Here is a 17055-nt window from a genome sequence, read left to right as displayed (position 1 = left end):
GTTTTCCTGCTCTTTTGCCAACATTCAACCTCGACTACTAATAACGAACTACACGGGCGGCTCCATCTGACGAGGCCCCCCCAGCAGCCGCGGCGGCGCGATATCACGAGTTTGATCACGCCGACAACACGTGAACTCCAGCAAAACCCGTGATTTGGCTCACCGCCCAGACCACGCCGCAAAGCACATGATCTAAAGGTATGCGAGCTGTCCCATTTTTTTGACGATCTTCCCGTCTGCCCTACCGTCTCTCATCGCTATCACACTGCACTGCAACGGAAGCACGCTTCCGCAGAACGATTGCTTTTCCTCATTTGCGCCATTTTTGGGGATGCTGTCTTGTTCAAGCGCATCTTACGATCTGTCGCCCAGCCACAATCAAGCGATTGCGATGGATGGATTCTCATCATCCGATGGCGAAGACCTTCTCTAGTACTCCACAACGAATCTTTTTTCCAGCAGCAACGGCCTGGCAATCCAAACAACTACGTGTCGTCTCTCTCAGATGAGTGTGGCTTATGTCGATTGAAATGCGGCCTAAGCCACGACAATCTCAGGACTCATGTTGAGCCGTGACGCAGCTACGGTCTTGTCAATGTCAAGCTTTTCCCACCACGAACCCTCCACAGCGTCGAAGAGCAAGCGCTCCAAGATTTTCTCACGAGAAGCGGTCGCTGCTTCAGGATACCACTCAGGTTCGACCAACTTCAGCTTTGCCATCGGTGGCGGCTTGCAGAGCGTTTGATACTCACCTGACTTGACCCGACCTCTCGCGATTTGCGACTCCATACTTTCAATACATGCTCTTCCAGGACCCTTGATGCTAACCAAGCTCACCTAGTCCCCGCTTCATCTAATTGAATCAAGCTTGAGTCGACGGAAAGATCGTGCCCACTGAACGAGGCTTGGCCTGTTAACCCTCTTTCACTCTCACATTTGAATTCACGTCTCTCCCCCAACAATCCTCAACCACATCAACAATGGCCGACGTCATGAGCGAGCACCCAGACCTGTCGGAGTTGGCTGGCTCTCCATCTCCTGGTCAGAAGCGAAAGCGCGACGACGACTTGTCTGATTCGATGAGCCCTAGTCGAAAGCGCGCTAGTGCCGAAGGACTCTCAGATGTTGACACCGCCCAATTCATTGAGAATGCTGTCGAGGCTGCCCATGCTGCCGCTCAGAACGGTGTCTCCGCCGCCGACTTCAGCGCCCTGCAACAAGCTGCTGCTGCTGAGCATTCCGAGGCAGCCGACCCGGCCAATGCTTCCAGCACCGCTGCTGCCGCCCTCGGATCCATGTATCCCACCCTTCATGTTCCTCCCACCACTGAGGAGCAGTTTGCTGCACAGACGAGTAATGATCCTACCCATGGTCAGGACCATGGCTTCGGTCATGCTGACCTGCCGGACGGGCTCCCAGGTCTGCCTCCTGTACCTCAGCCCACCAATGGTCTCCAGGCTGTGCAACCTCAGCAATCCCACCAGCCTCACCAGCAGCATCAACCTCCCCCACCTCAGCACCGTTATTCGTCTGGATCAGCCGGCACTCCCGCTAAGAAACCGGACGTTGGCTCAGAGGAATGGCATAAGATGCGTAAAGACAATCATAAAGAGGGTAAGCAACGCCAGGGATGAGATCAATCCAGACACGGGCTAATCTAGATATAGTCGAGCGTCGTCGTCGTGAAACGATCAACGAAGGCATCAATGAGTTGGCCAAGATTGTGCCTAATTGCGAGAAGAACAAAGGCTCCATCCTTCAGCGTGCCGTCACCTTCATCAACCAACTCAAGGAGAATGAGACGCAGAACATAGAGAAATGGACTCTTGAGAAGCTGCTTACGGAGCAAGCTATAGCAGAGCTCAGTGCCTCCAATGACAAGCTGAAGCAAGAGTGCGAACGTCTCTACAAGGAACTAGAGACTTGGAAACGAGTTGCTCAGAACGCGGGTCTTTCATACCCCCAGGCGAACAAGGAGGAACCGGCAAGCACGACCTAGAAGGTCTCAGCTCAAGACCAGAACCCTTACCCTGCGGTCCATGTGGAGGCGGCGTTGTCTCCCCAGCAGGGTCCCATCGAACAGACGGACCATCAACATGATACTCCTCAGGATGAGCATGATGCCCCTCCTTACGAACCCTTCAACCTCCCTACCGACGAGGCCAGCGATCTCCCTGAAACTCCTCAGCATCAGAATGCGGATTCTCAATGCCAGTCACCGATCCTCGCCATTGATTATGCTATCCATCAGCATGACATCCCTCAATGCGAGCCCTCCGCACTTGCTATCGATCATGCGAATTTTCAGCTCCACACTCCTCAGTATCAGCCGTCCGCCTCTTTCGATCCACTTTGCCAGCCACGTCCGATTGCTCCTCGGGTGCTTCCTCCCATTCCTCCCAGAAGACTTCACTCACCTCAAGCTTCTGGATTCGTTGCGTCGGTCCCACGGGGCGTGTGTCAGATCGAGATTACGGACCCTGATCCTACTTTTTTCTATTCAACTTATACCCCCAGCCAGCAGTAAGCTGCTTTCTCGTTGTTTTCTCAGATTATAAAGCACTATAGCCGTGGTAGATAGGCTATATCATAATCAACCTTGCTCTCTAACTGTCATGTTTTCCCATGCGTATACGGTTTGGTCACAGCGTTGAACAAGACTTTGCGGTGGGCTTGTAGGATTTGGGTGTTTATAACAGAAGCATTACATGGATCACGGAGCTTTCCTGCTTTATGACATTAATAAGACGCCGGCTCTAGCCATGTGCAAAAACCAAGTTCCGTCTCGTTTGTGACGTCTAATGTGTTCAATGTCTTTGCTAAGTAAGTCAATAAAAGTACATGGAGTCGCCATAGACCAACGTCCTACCGAGGTCAATACCCAGTGTGGCACTCCTCGTCGGCCGGGAGAACCTCGACGGTGTAGGAACTGGGTTCTAGTAGCTGGAGAAGGCTAGTTCACGATGCAGACAAACTTACGTTCCATTGATGCTAGACTTTGCTCCCAAGGAAAGAAGTCTGGAACATGTTTGCGATCAACCGAAGAGGCAGAGACGAGCACAGCTGTCGCATCCGCAGGGCAAAGCTAAGCAAGCCATCGACAAAGTTAGGATGAGGTACCCGGCTTGAGTGAGAACTCGTCTGCCGCACGCTGTTCACATCCTAGGCCAATGTGTACATTCACAGCACTTGCGCTTAGCCGCAGAAATGCAAGATAACGGTGTGATTCAATCCCTGCCTTGGCTTTCAGAAGCCTTCGGTTTGGTTTTAAACGTTTATCAAAGACACAACGTGGCAAATCAGCCCCTGATTCTACCCGTTGCGCGCGAAAGCAGCCTCATGGGTGCTTTGCTTCTCCAAGGACAAACTTAGCATCTCACCATAGCTATGACTAGAAGATGATAACCCCCAGTGCTGAGCCTACGTCAACCCCCTTCCGGCTAGGCGCCTCCACTTCCTTCAGGCCATCGTTGCCACCTCCGGCCGTAAGAAAAACGCATGCAATCGGCATCAAAGGCAACGTCCTTGCATGGGAAATCACCCTTTCTTATATGCAGTCAGGACCCCTTTCGGTCTTTTCCCTCGTCCCGAGATCCGACTCGCAGCCGGGGAATTCGGAGCCCTCGTACTCTCCTGACAGAAAACGAGCTTAGGTCCGGGGCTACGGAGTCCGCATTCCGCGGTAGCCGGGGAGGGAAGAATAGAAAGTTGCCGCGGATTGGGGCGTGCATCCTGCATGATGCAATAGCACGTCCTTCCCGGCCGTAGCGGGGAGAACGGGAGAGAGAGATAGCGCCCGCTGCCGCTCGGCGGCCGGATCGAGGTCCGGGCCCCCGGGTTCAGGGGGCTCTGTGGTCGAGGTTGGCCAAGGTTCTGACAGTGTTACCAACTTCCTATGCCGTATGCCGTCAGGATGCAGTTTGCTTCAAGAAGGGAAGACGCGGGAGAAAGTAGAGGGTGGGGGGAAAGCGAACACAACCCTCTCCAGCCTCCAGGAAGTTAGTAACATCTCTTCGCCCTCGGAGATCACAGCTGTTTCTCTGTGATAGCGGCGAAAGTGTTGACGAGCTCTTGCATAGGAAATTTGACCTTCAACTTGATGAACCGGAAGTGATTGCCAAGACCCCTTGTATCTTTGTGCAGAATTAACACGCCATGTCTCTCCATTTACGTTTAGATGTCGCTCCGACTGGGCAGTCAACGTTGAGGACCATGCTGAGAGAGAAAAACTGCCCACGACATTCATAATGAGAAGTGATTTACGCCGAAACATTCCCCGGTGAAGATGTTTGGGGCGAGATGAGAATAGAAACTTGTGAAGAACCTTTAGAGTGACACTCATCTCGGGGCTGGAACTTTGAATCACGGCGGTTGGTTAGCAAGCGCTCTGAACCACTGTCGCCAACTCAAAGGACCATCTACTCTTATCTAAGCGCGCGACGGTTCTCGCGGACGCGAAAACAAAAACTCAAAATCAGACGACAAAAGTGTTTCTATTTGTAAATAGACCCTTCTGCCGACCACAGCCCGCTGTCATTCTGCATGTCAAACGCTGAGGTTAAATTAAGGCTGCACGAGCACATTTACAATGTTTGTGTGGGTGTTTCTGTGAGGTAAGTGATGGCGAGTACGGAGTATTCCGTATCCATGGGCCATACGTCAACTCGAACCCCCCTGACTTCAGGAACATACTTCGTCCTAGCTTCTTCAGCCCTGCTTACGGAGTGCATCTCTTGACTTCAGACCAAACTGGTGTGTGTGTGTGTGTGTGTGAGTGTGGAGATGGGACAGAAAGAGAGAGAGAGAGGGAACAGATGAAGAAAATGGAGGGGGCGTGTGAGCATATTCTCTAGGTCATGAGTGACGAGGTATCTGTACTCCGTACGAAAAGTACGGATGGAACTAAAAAAGAGTTCCGAAATGATTTACTTTGCAGCGGGAAGTCAAAATCATCGGGCCGGGCCAGTAGCTTCCCTTCTGACTCTCATTCTCAAATCAAATTAGCAGAAAATCCCGCGAGGAGCCGGGAGGGTAGGGGAGGACTCCGAAGCGGGATGAAGAAAAAGAAAATAAAAAAGGGACAGAAAGCACGATACAGGTCATCTGTCAGGAATCACAGGGGGTGGAAAGAGAGAGAAATCAAACGGAATCGAACGGTATGGGATGGAGGGGCGTGTGGTGATGATGGGGATGTATCATGAAAATAAGGTTGAAGTTGGAAAGGAAAAGAGAGTGGGAGGAGGCACAGAGGGATCAAAAACCAGCCAACAAACATTAACCCTTGAAAAGAAGGCTCTCAAGGTGTGGTACGCAGAGACCGGTGACTGGCCGCCCGGCGACTCCACTTCTTGACCGGTCAGCGGGGCACCGGTGACCGGGGTGCCACTTTTTATCTTCTCGCGAACCTCACAGCGCCGTAAACTTTGCACCGGCCTCAACTCTCTCACACTCTCATCGTACACTCCCCCCCTTCCCTTCCTCTTTCCTACCACACCAAACGAACCTTTGAATCACATTTGACATGTCAAAAATTGGATCCAAATCACCGGGATATGAGCAAAAGCAGCACTACGAAGATTCCCTGTCTACCTTAGTGGCTATTTGCAAAGTTGGCCCTCACGCCCTCACCTTAGCGTCCGTTGTCTGTCAGATTTACCTGTCAAAAAAAAAGAAAATCTTCCTAGCACCTATCTATGCAAGCCCGTTGTCAATCCATCCTCCTTACCTTCTTCCACCCCCGGCCCTATCCCTCCCTCATTCCAACCCGTCCCGTCCCGTCCGGGACGCCCCCACCGTTTGACATCTCCGTCACAGTGACAGTGACAGCTCTCTCGCCCCCTCTTACCCATGCCTGCCACCATGCCAATAGACTGGACCCCTAAAATCCTAGAGCTTTCTCCCTCACACACACACACACACACAGTGTGCAAGTCATCTATAACCTCCATCTCGCAAGGGGTGATAAAACGACATACGACGAGGCTAGCCACGTCGTGGAAAGCTGCCGATTGGGGCCGTACCTGGCTGGTGGTCACTGGTTGGGTGGTGATGACAAGCCAAAAACAACCAACAATTTCTCCTTGCAATTCAGAGTTTCCGCTTGACAGGGTTACAACTCCCACGCGCGAGCTCTGCCTTGCGGATTAGGTTCTCATCTTCATCTCTGAGAAGTGAGAATCATACATTCCAGGCAATCACACTAAGAGAAATTCACGCACTAAACCCCCTTGGAATGGTCCCCCCGGGGCAGAAGAGCCTCATTGACGTTGGAAGCTCCATGAGGCTGACACAGCCAAGACAAGCGCCAGCCGACGCTAAGAGAGAACAAAGAAAACAGAAGACGTTTAGACAAGTCTGATACCTAATCTCAACGACATCTTGCACTTTCACTCGTGAGCCGGGAAGAAAACGCTCTCGGGCAAACTGCCGTCCCATTACTATCTATAGTTGGACCACAATGTCCAAGACGGAAAGCCAAAAAGGTAACCAAACTCTTCGAGGTCGTTCAGACAACTCTCGCTCATCCCTCCAAGAACATAATAAGAAAACAAAACTCCCGTCATCATATCATGTCAAAAAAATCCTACTTTCTCCCTTTGTTCAAGCCATTGATAGCATTTTCTTTTCTGACACCCTCTTCTCCGGCACCCCGTTGCAGCCGTTTCCACGATTTTCAAGAAAACTCCCATCTCTTCTTCCAAGCGCCTCCTCTGGCATGAGATTCGGAAAAATAAAAAAACAAAAGCAAAAAACAAACGGTCTTAGCCAGCAGCATCACAAGAGTAGAGGGGGAAAGGAAGTAACAAAAGAAAAAAACCAAGTCGTCCTTCTTGTCGTAGAGGCATCCTCCCCTCCGAGTGAACCAATCCGTATATGCTGATGCTCGGGGTTAATACGAAGTCGAAGTAGAGAAAAGACAATGGGCAAAATTTGAACAAAAGAAAACGTGTCTCTCATGACAGCGTAAATGCCGTGACACGAGTATCGGAAAGCCACCGGGCAGATTGTATAAGAATCCCAGCCTCGACCTCGTTGTAAATCAGGAATAAAAACTCCAGCAAATTAGCACGCTTCATCGCTCTATTAGACGCGACCCCAACCTGTCGTCGAAATGACAAATGTTCCCGCCCCCCATATTGCTTCAGATTTTGCTTGTTTGATCTGAAGACTGCTGTCGCCGGCTGCTGCGCTCCGATATGCTTCCGTTGCCGAGTGATTGCTTTTTGACTCGCAGATGATGATACGAAAGTAGAATTGCCGCTCCTTAGGAAAGTGAAAATCAATGGCCGTGCCGATTAAAATCCTGGAAAGCCGTCGTTTTGGTTTCTCGTTCTGATGTTCCGATGTATCCAACCCCTAAAGCCTTGAGGTCGTGGTTGTTGTGTAGGTCGCGCCTACTCCGGGAGTACATACTTTGCTGGATTGCTTCCGAAAGCCCGGTGATCTTGAAGTCCGGAACACACGCCCGATCCCCTCAAAAAGCCTGTCGTTTGCGCGAAATTCGTGTAGGTCATTCATGCGTTGCCGCGATGGGCTCCAGTCTCGAGCTGTTCTGTTACTTCCAGCCCGCTCAACTTGTCAAAGACGTAATGATGCCTCGTGCTGGCTAAACCATCTGTCCAGGGTCCGTCTAGTCTCACATCAATGCATTTGCCCTCTTGCGAGTGCTTCCGCTTTCCCGCCCGACCCAGGCAACCCGCGTGTGTCAGTAGGTAGGTAATTTGGGAACCCTTGAGAGTTCTGCACCGGCGTTTGATGGGCGCTTACGGGCCGGAAAACCTGATCGAAGCCGCTCCGCGATATGTTGTCATACGGCGTGGGGATGTATTGGTTTTGATTGAGTGGCACACTAGGATTCGCAAAGTGTCCTTGTCCGGGTCCGGGTTGCTGAGGTGTGAACGAGTAGACGGAAGCGCCACCAGGTGCTGCTGAGCTCCCTTGCCATGGCTGTGTATACATTCCGGCGTTGTTGGTAGTGGAGTACTCCGTGGGCGAAGTGTACAAGGACGCGCGGCGGTGCGGATCGTGTGTCGTCGGTACCAAGTCTTGAAGCGGCATGCCGGGCGGGTGGATGTTGTTGGTTTCCACAAAATGGTGCTCGGGATGAATGTTCGAGGACAGCATCTGCGTCGAGTATTGCTGCTGACCACGCATCGGCATTTCGTTCATATAAGCGCCTCCATGCAGCGGCCCGGTCGGACTATGATCACTGGTCGAGTTGTGCAAGAGTTCGTGCGGTGCTCCTGTCTTCGATGGCGATACGCTAGATGTGATCGAGGGATGTTCATCCTCTTCCTTGACAAAGCCGTTGTCTTCGTTGTCCGAGGGATAGTTCTCTGAGAATTTATCCTCCGACATGACGAAAACCTGAGCGTCCCCATCTGTAACTTGTTAGCAGGAGTCTGTCGGTGTGACAAAATTTGCGCTTACCAACTTCGCCGTTCTTGTACCTCTCCTCCATCTTGGCAACCTTGAAAATCTCATCGAGATACGGCTTCTTCTTGGCATTTGTCTTGTTCTCTTTGTCCGCGAAGAAAGCCGACATGGCTTCCGTCGTAGCTTCTTCGAGCTTAAGAATGCTCAAGTTCATTTTGCGGATGGCCGGATGCTGCTTCTCAGGTGGTTCCACAATCATCCGAAGTATGTGACACAGAAGATGGACTCGCTCTGATTCCAATAGTCAATGGGTGCACCTGGAAGGGGTGCTCACTTGAAGAAGATCTTACCTCGCTTGTACAGATGATCAGGCTCCTTGTGTCTGACCTTCTCTTCTTTCGTAGGTCCCCATGGCTTAGGCCACCAGTCCGGGGCCTTTTCGTCTTGACCAGTATAGGGATGATTCGTCTGCTTCTTGGGCTCGACCACTTTGACCCAAGCCTTGGCGATGAGCTTGCAGGCTGTTTGCTGACAGTTTTTAAATCGCTGCTCGTAGAGATTCCACAGGTCCTTATCGTCGCCAACTTTCAATGTCTTCTTGGAGCTGGATGCAACCACAATCGCAACGTCGTCGTCGTCGTTTGCTGGTCTCCGATAGCCGCCGCCCATGCCTGCTCTGTGCCTCTTGCGCGTCTTGTAGCTTCCATCCTCGTCATAGATATCGCCCCCAAGTCGACGACGATCGTGTGTTCGATGCCCATAACTGCCGCCAAATGCTTGTTGATAGCCATCACCGTCGATGCTGAATTCGGAATCATCATGAATAGGGGCAGCAACTGCGTTGTGGGGTTTAGTATGCGTCTAGTACGGCACAGTTTGGACAAGAACCCACCAGGACGCACACCACTCGCGTGGCTGACGTTATTGACATGACGAACAAAATTCTTCAGGTTGAAGAATTTGCTGTAAGCGTTAGGTTGATGCCTTTCTGGCGTGTTCGTGAACACCTGTGTAGAGCCATCGTCCAACACAGCTACCATGAAGAATTTCTTGGCTGGAATGTTGCAGTGATCACGTAGGGCCTTCTCGATATCCTAATGACAGTCAGTGCCCTACGTCAGTCGTCAATAGCGTTGCGACTACTCACAATCGGAGGTCTACGAGCGTCACGAGCTTCGTGGTATCTGCCATCCTCGGGCGGTGGAGGGTCAATTGGAAACCTTTCCGGGTGCCATTGCCGAGGGTAAGGCTCCCTGTAGTCGCGGACCATGGTCACGGCACAAATAGCCCAGAGAGCAAGCCGACAGAAAGAAAACTTGCGTCCACTTTTTAAGCCAGGAGAACCGAGTCGTCGTTTGAGCGAGTCTTAAGAGGCTATCGTATGCGATTTTGGCGTGTAACGCTGCCGGCCAAATACAGAAGGTGATGGGGCGAATACGATGTGTAACTACGCAATGGTTAGACAACATCGAGGTGCTGATATCTGCATTCGAATATCCTACAAGATGCGGTAGAGGGTGGGACTTCTGAGAGATGATTGTTGTAGAACAGAAGTATGTGTGTAGGAGGGGACCATAAAAGTAAGACCTCAATGTGGCCTCGTAGTGGTCAAGCCTAGCACAAGGCAAAAATGTGTTGTTTTGGGGGAGGTTCAAGCCTAATGCCCGCGGGAGGTTGTTGGGGCTTGGCTGTGATATGTCGAAATGACTGCGCGAGGGTAGATGCAGTAGAGAGCCAGCCAGACTCGCACCGACGTTTGTTTAGCGGGTTGCTCAGTAGATATTCCAAAATCCGGCAGAAGGATACCAGACAGATTGGGATCCAGAGCAGACCAACAGAAAAGGAGCGGGATCTTGCGTCGGACCGTCAGTGTTGGCTAGGCGAATAGCTTCCGAGCGTGGATCTTGTGGCAGAGAAATTGCTGGATACTGTTTCGTGGCTGAAGAGACGAAATTGACAGTCCAAGTGAAAGATACGACAAAGCAGGAGGTATGTGACCCGTCAGGGGCGTTACGGGTTTTTGGGAGAAAAAGGTCGACGGAGAGAGCGGGACCGGGTGGTTCAAACAGATCTATCAGTTCGCGAAACTGGGCGCCAGGGCGGACCTCAAAGTCCTCTTTGTTTTCAAGACGGCTTGAGACATCGGGGGGGAGAGCCTCTCCACTGGTTCGCGGTTTTGTCTTAGAGCGCAACTCTCCACGCAATGTCTCGGGGAGGGAAGGGTGATGTGTAGTATAGACTGTAGACCAAGAAAGAGGTGATGCTGACGAGTGGGAAGAGGGAGGGAGTGAAACAGCCAACAAGACGCGTTTGCGATGTTTCCAAGGTCGACACGAGCAAAACGGATACGGCTGTCTTCGGAAGAGAATCAGAAGAGAAGGAAAGAGCCAATAACCACGAGCTGGAGCAGTGGAGGGTGAGGGCCCTAGATGAGTTCAAGGCTCGCGGGCTGAGGTGGATCTTGGAGGAAGGATGGACCTGCAAGGCGGAGGCGAGTCGAGCTTGTCGACGGGTCCCCTGCCTCTCGTAATGATCTGAGTTAGGGCTTTTTAGTGTATCTCGATTGTTGCCGTGGTATGTGACAGCCAGCTGAGGAGTGCGGGCGAGAAGCAGTGTCCCGCAAGCGAGGGGGGTTTGAGCAGCGAGGCCGCGCAGATGACTTGAGGTCGAGGGGCAGCGAGACCGGCATCCGCAGTTGTGGAAACATGAACGAGCAGAAAAGCAGGAAGTCAGACCAGGAGGTACCCTGGTCTAGTCAACGTGAGCTTCTACCCTCCTTCAGCTCTTGGCTGGACTGCAAGTTGAGAACCGGGGACTAGCGAGCCGCAGTAATATGGAATGGACGTGTCCGTCTGAGTGCCATGTGAAAAGGCAAGACAAACGGATGAGCACACACGCCTGAAGCAGAACAGCAAGTCTTTCCGGCGCGGGACTGACGACAGTGGAGTAAAGAAGGGGGGCGGGATAGAATAAAAAGGCTTTCTCGGGTAAGCCTTTAGGTGTGGACGTGGTGGAATGTGGTCACGGTATCCGTACGGATACTTGCGAAGCTGTGCAAGGGGACCAGGTACCTTACCACCTCACTTGAGGACCCTCCCCCTCCCTAGTCTGCAATTCTGATAAGGTGTGGCAGGTGCCAGCCAGGAGGGAGAGGGTGCTCGAGAGTATCCGTACTCCGTATGAATACACCACCGTCCCATCCCATGCCGCAGCTCGACATCCCAACAGGTGGTCTGCAGGAGACCACAGTTCACACCCACCCCTCCCGAGGCAACCCCCCAAGCTCATCCGGGATGGTGTTTGCACTACTGTGAGTAGACCAAGACGAGCATGTACTGTACCAGACAAGGACGGTAAGCATCTTCGTGCATACATGGCCTGTACCAAACCAAACATAGCCATATGTGGTCGAACAGAGACCCTCGTCGTAGTCCTCCCGGCCGGAAACCCACCATGTGCTGTCATTGAGTGCGAGGGTTGCGGAGGGCGATCCTCGTAGCCCTGGTCGCCCTCCCCAAGCACCCCCGCTGCCAACCGTCTGCAGACCGAGGAATACTGCTGCACTGGCCTGCAAGTTGAAGGCTCTGATCGGCCAGAGCCCGGAGTGTCTGGATTTGCAGATGCCTCTTCATTTCTCTGGTTTCCACTCACCTCAAATAAGTCGACGAGGTTGGCGTCTGAAGGCTTAAACTTGCGGAACATGAGGGCAAATTGGCCACCGGGCCCCAAAGCGATGGACAGATTTCATCCTGTGGTGATAGTAATAACTTGAACGCCTGTCTGCTGCGAGATTCGCCAGAGCGCTTGTGCTAGATTTGTCGAACCGTTAACCGTTCTTCTCGTCGCGCTGGGTAGCCGGCTATTGCGAGAGGAAGGACAGATAAAAATCATAATTTGTGTGAGTGCATGAAGGTGTGGGAGACAGCCCATGTCGAAGAGCAGGGGTTGAAGTGAGACAGCGGTGGGCCGGGCTGAACGGCGCATCGGTCGGCAAAAGCCTTGCCACTTATACGGGTCTCCGTTGATTACATGGCATTGGCTGCATCTCTAGATGGCCACTGCATCATTCGAGCCCGCGCTGTTCGTCTCAGGGCTTTCTTTTCCTCCCATGATGTTGTTGCACGCTAAGCAAGCCTTGTACGCCTCCCTTGGGCCCGAATTACTTTTGAAAAGCTTCATAAAGTATTCGGGTCAAGTGCTTCTTGATGGCACGACGACGACTGCGAAATACCCAAGCGAGGAATAGTAGATGTCCATTCAGACTTTCCGATTTGTAAAGCTAGAACCGCTAGTAGGGGGTATATTGAACGGTGGGTCGTTGTCAGACGAAGCAGAGAGGGAAACAGTTGGTACAGGTTGTGCTGGACTCAAGACTGGAGCTGCCGCAACCCGTACGGATATATCAATGACTGTACTGCCCCATCGCCTTTTTCGAGCAATTGAGGCTTTTGACTATTGTACCGCTGGCGTGCTGTATAACTCTAGCGAGACGACAATAACAAATAGAGAGGTCCGGCGGTTATAGTAAGTGAGTGGCCTTCGGGAAGCTTCATTCTGGAGAAATGCGAGTAAGGAGGACTGTGCCATCCAAGATCGCCGCTTGGTTGAGGGTAGAGTTGCCTACTAGACAATAACTGCCCAGTCTATTCAACATGAGTTTTGACCAAGCGCTCTGTTAGCTCAAAGCTATCCTCAAAGGTCGATGACCAGGATTCGGCCGTTCCCTAATGGTAGCAGTCATCAACGTTTTTGGCATCCAGAAGTCTTCAGGAACGGAACGGACCCCCAAAAGGCCGCATTGGATGCGCCGCTACGGATAGGGTCGCTTTACCAGCGTGGGTGCGGTTTGTTTAGCTTTTCAAGTGTCATGGTGTTCGTAGCATCTATTCCTAGCGCGTAGGTTCGCCCTTGCTTCTACGGATAGACGGGGTCGAGCGGGTACCTTGGGAAGCAGAGGCCGGTGAATGACTCCGTTGTGTCAACTTGGTGATTGACGAATTTTTTTTTGACAGTTCAGGGCCACCTGCGGGAAGCGGTACGGCGCGGAAGTTAGTACGTTGGCTGGCATGGCAAGCAAATAAATTTTGATGGGGATCCAGTACCCCATCGGAACATGGGGGGAATGGCGCTCATTCGTCGTTGACCGTGGTAGAATGGCAAGGTGCATGTCCATTCAAACGGTTTGTTTGCTCTTGCTGGTGGAAGGCCGCGGGCAGGGCAGAGTGGAAGAGGGTCGAACATGGCTGGTTGCTGGATTGCCAGCAAGAAGACCGCTCCGCTGGCCGTGCTCAATGGGACGTCGTCAGACGGGTGGTTAGGGCATGTTGTGAAGCCGGGGCCGCAAGATGGGATGAAGCCTGCATAGGGAGCGGATCAGAACCAAGCATAGCGCGGTCGGGGATGGGTTCCGAACGGGGGGTGACTGTTTGGCGTCCTGCCCTGGCGTCCTGTCGCATGCCAGAGGCGTCTGATCCTTGACTTGAGGTGTTTGTACGGAGTACGTCCGCCTGTGAAATTGTCAGCTCCGTCTGGTAGGTATGTATTCAAGTGTGTAGAGAACTGTATCCATATGGATGGTTATAATGGCCAACAACTTGGCGTTACAGTACAGCTTCGACCGTGAGGTAGGCAGCAAAGAGCGAGGCACTGCGAGGCTATCACCGTGGTTCGTCCAGTGCGGCTTGACGAGGAGGCGACGACGACAAGCACGGTTGGAAGTGAACGTGGTTCAACGGCGCCATTCCAGGGTTCAAGAGGCAAGTATCGATATGTGCTGGAGGCAATGCAGGAATGCAGGAATGCAGTAAACGTTGAAGCCAAGAAATGCATGTTTGCTCCCTCTACGAAGAGGTACAGGGAAGGTGGTTGGTAGATAGGCGATTGGCAGCGGGCCTGGGCCAGACTTCGAGAGTACGCGGAGCAGTGCGTGGGACAAAGGAACGTGGGCAGCGGAATGTCGGGGTGCAATGTTCCCGCACAGTATCCGTACCCGGTGGCAGGTTGAGCCAACAGTGAACTGTACTCCGTAGACTGTAGTTGGAAGCCAGAGGCGCGTCGGTGGGCGAGCTTTGGTTGATGCTGGATGGGCGGGTGACCGAAGGGGAGGGAGGGCCTAGAGGAGCAGGAGTGTGAGCCGAGAAAAGAAAACTGCTGGAGGCCGATCATGAAGTTCGGGTAAAATGGCGGGGATGAAGACTGGACCGAAGTAGACTGGACTGGGTTGGACTGGATGGATTGCATTGCATTGGGAGAGGAAAAGCGGCAATGGAGTGAGTGGTTGACTGTGCGTCAGCCAATTTCGAAGTTTGGCTGCCGTCGCGTCGTCTGGGGACAGACGGGAACGTCCAGTCGAACTTCCATTGGTGAACGGTAAGGTACGTACCGCAGGAGCACGTTCCGAATGGAGACAGGGTGCGGCCGCCCATATTCTCCACTTTTACAAAAGGACAGGCGCGCCGCACGGAGCCTCGGAGCCAAAGTATCTCTCAATACGCATCATGGCCCATAGGTACCTTAGCCCATGGGCGGGCAGTCCATCACTACTGCCCGCTCTTGCACCGTCGTACTGTACCGTGCCGTGAGGTAAGGTAGCGTCCGTACGAACCTTGTCACCTTGCCGGGATAAGCTATCCGCACCTCCCTCCTTCTCTCTCTCTCTCTCTCTCGCCTTTCTTTCGCGTTTCCCTTCCGTCAGCAGGAGGCATGCGTGCACTGCGGGTTACCTATGCCAGGCCCAAGGCACAATCTGGCACGCCGCACGCCCCCAAGGCGAACCAGGATCAGAACTGCAAACCAGAACCAAGACCAACAACTTTCAACTTCAAGATAATTCCTCTCTGTTGGATTATCGTTCTGGGATTCGGACGGGAGTGTGGGGGGCTCGCACGGCAGACAAACGACGTTATGTCCGGATTCGTTGCGTATCCTTCCTCGCGCCCTTCATCTGAGGCGTCGGGGATAACTTCGAGTGTGTGTAATGTGCCTTGGCCAATCAACGGATTCGGACGGTATGTGCTGCAGGGCATGTACGGATTCGTACAATCGACAATGCAGTGTGTTTAAGCTTCTCCCCTGAGATCAACATTGTTCCTTTCCTCCCTTGGACGATATTTGGGCGAGCCATTGACCTTGGTGATAGGCTCGAGTATCCGTACCCGCTTCCTGAGAGGCTCGAGGAACTTTTGCCAACGCCAACAATAAGCATGAACCGCGGTACCTACCTCCTTGATGCGGTTGGACCCTTCGGTTTCCTCGTTCTTTCGTCCTTTCCCGAGAGTCCGTCCGGTGCTAAAAACATGCATCCATGGTCAACTAGTTCTTGCAGGCTGCATTGGTGAGAACACTGGTAAATGATTTTTCCTCCCGCCGGCCTGTAGAAGTTTTCGGTTGGGGTCCACGGCACCGGTACGGGCTTGAAGTAGACTATGTGCTAGGAACGGCCCGATCGTCACGCCGGTGGCACCGGCCGTCGACCGTCTCCAACCTACTGTTACGGCGAGGTTTAATTTCTATACTCTAGGTCCGTCCAATGTTAATTACGCCTTTGGACAATTCTCTCGAACTCAAACGGAACTGTCGGGCATGAAGAAGAATTAGGAAAGGAGAAAACTCTGCTCTAGTTTCCTCGGCCCCGTTTTGAGCTCCATAGGGGAGCGGCGCATGGTCTGATATTTTGTAATGCCTGTTGCCGAGAGTTCGGCTCGCTGCCTGCATCGACGACCACATGGAATAGGTCGAGTCCAGCGTGACCTCTCAGCCTCTGTACATTGTAGCAAATGGGTCAAGTTATATTAGCTAGACACCTACCTCATGATCACAAGATGGAAGAAACTGTGCAAACATTAACATCCCTTGCTTCAACTTGCTGATCATCCTTATATGCTGGCATGCTTCCGAGGTACACGAGACTGGATACCGTTGGTCTATTGCTGGGAGCTGGTTTTATGACCAAGTCTGGTGCTCTACACAACTTTGTCGCCCAGGAATGCCTTACGTTGGGAGGGCCCACGATGTTTCTAGGATCCATTTGGCCCAAAATTCAAACTCCCGCCCCGGCCAGGTCCTTGCACAGTTCCGGGCCAGGTCGTGTCTCTTTTCCTCAGACGGTATCCGTAGACCCTAAGCATGACCAATCCCGAGGTCAGAGACGGAGAGCAGCTGTTTGTGTGGCTCCTTCGATGTCCCGATTCTCTTTGCCCGGATCTCCTTGCCCCAAATGTCACATTCCTATTCGTACATACCTTATCTTATGTAAGGTGCTAAGGTACCTTGCCTTACTAAGATAGCCAGTTCCAGCTCAGAGGCAAAGTCGACCCAGACTGGAAGGCACCAAGATGCACTTGTCTTTTTCGGCTCACTCAAGGTCGCAAACTCGGTTAGACTACTGCAGGGAGGAAGGCGCCCTGCCACCAGTGCGCCTTCTCTCCTTCTTCGAGTCTCGACTACCTACCTTATCACCAAAAAGTCAAGACATCTGCCCCTCTCCCAAGTTCCAAGTTCAAGACGTGGACAAGACAGCGTCTCATTGGTTGCCGAGGTCTCACCTTTCTTTCCAGACAAGTCTGCCTCTCACCAACTTCATGATCCCGCCACCAATGTTTCCTACATCACCACATTGCGCGGCCTCTTGTTGCCCTCGTCTGTCTCGCCCCGCGATACTCTTTTCTTACCCCGTCGAGA

The 17055-nt window shown here is 52.6% G+C and overlaps 4 protein-coding genes across 4 annotated transcripts; 3 read left to right on the top strand and 1 right to left on the bottom strand.

The window, feature by feature from the left end:
- Nucleotides 1–980: 980 nt before the first annotated feature.
- BDP81DRAFT_311250 (helix-loop-helix DNA-binding domain-containing protein) lies at nt 981–1999 on the top strand (the record flags this gene model as incomplete). The annotated part of the gene is made up of 2 exons (XM_060583709.1): nt 981–1614; nt 1668–1999. 2 exons carry the CDS (start codon nt 981–983, stop codon nt 1997–1999), a joined length of 966 nt encoding a protein of 321 aa, XP_060449145.1.
- BDP81DRAFT_165007 (uncharacterized protein) lies at nt 1898–2777 on the top strand. Its single transcript, XM_060582090.1, has one exon. The coding sequence runs from the start codon at nt 2040–2042 to the stop codon at nt 2556–2558; it is 519 nt and encodes a 172-aa protein (XP_060449144.1). The 5' UTR covers nt 1898–2039; the 3' UTR covers nt 2559–2777.
- Nucleotides 2778–7641: 4864 nt separating this feature from the next.
- On the bottom strand, nt 7642–9646 carry BDP81DRAFT_311889 (uncharacterized protein; the record flags this gene model as incomplete). Its single annotated transcript, XM_060583760.1, has 5 exons — nt 7642–8387; nt 8431–8667; nt 8727–9212; nt 9269–9470; nt 9524–9646. The coding sequence occupies 5 exons, from the start codon at nt 9644–9646 to the stop codon at nt 7642–7644; spliced, it is 1794 nt and encodes a 597-aa protein (XP_060449143.1).
- A 5369-nt stretch (nt 9647–15015) lies between these two features.
- Nucleotides 15016–15802, top strand: BDP81DRAFT_164921 (uncharacterized protein). Its single transcript, XM_060582089.1, has 2 exons — nt 15016–15428; nt 15515–15802. The coding sequence occupies exons 1-2, from the start codon at nt 15079–15081 to the stop codon at nt 15711–15713; spliced, it is 549 nt and encodes a 182-aa protein (XP_060449142.1). The 5' UTR covers nt 15016–15078; the 3' UTR covers nt 15714–15802.
- The last annotated feature ends 1253 nt before the right edge of the window (nt 15803–17055 follow it).

This window comes from Colletotrichum phormii (genome assembly GCF_030913505.1).
Source record: "Colletotrichum phormii strain CBS 102054 chromosome Unknown BDP81scaffold_4, whole genome shotgun sequence".
In the NCBI taxonomy this organism is placed as follows: domain Eukaryota; kingdom Fungi; phylum Ascomycota; class Sordariomycetes; order Glomerellales; family Glomerellaceae; genus Colletotrichum; species Colletotrichum phormii.
The sequence above is the reverse complement of the archived record's forward strand: the minus strand, read 5'-3'. Positions and strand labels throughout refer to the sequence as shown.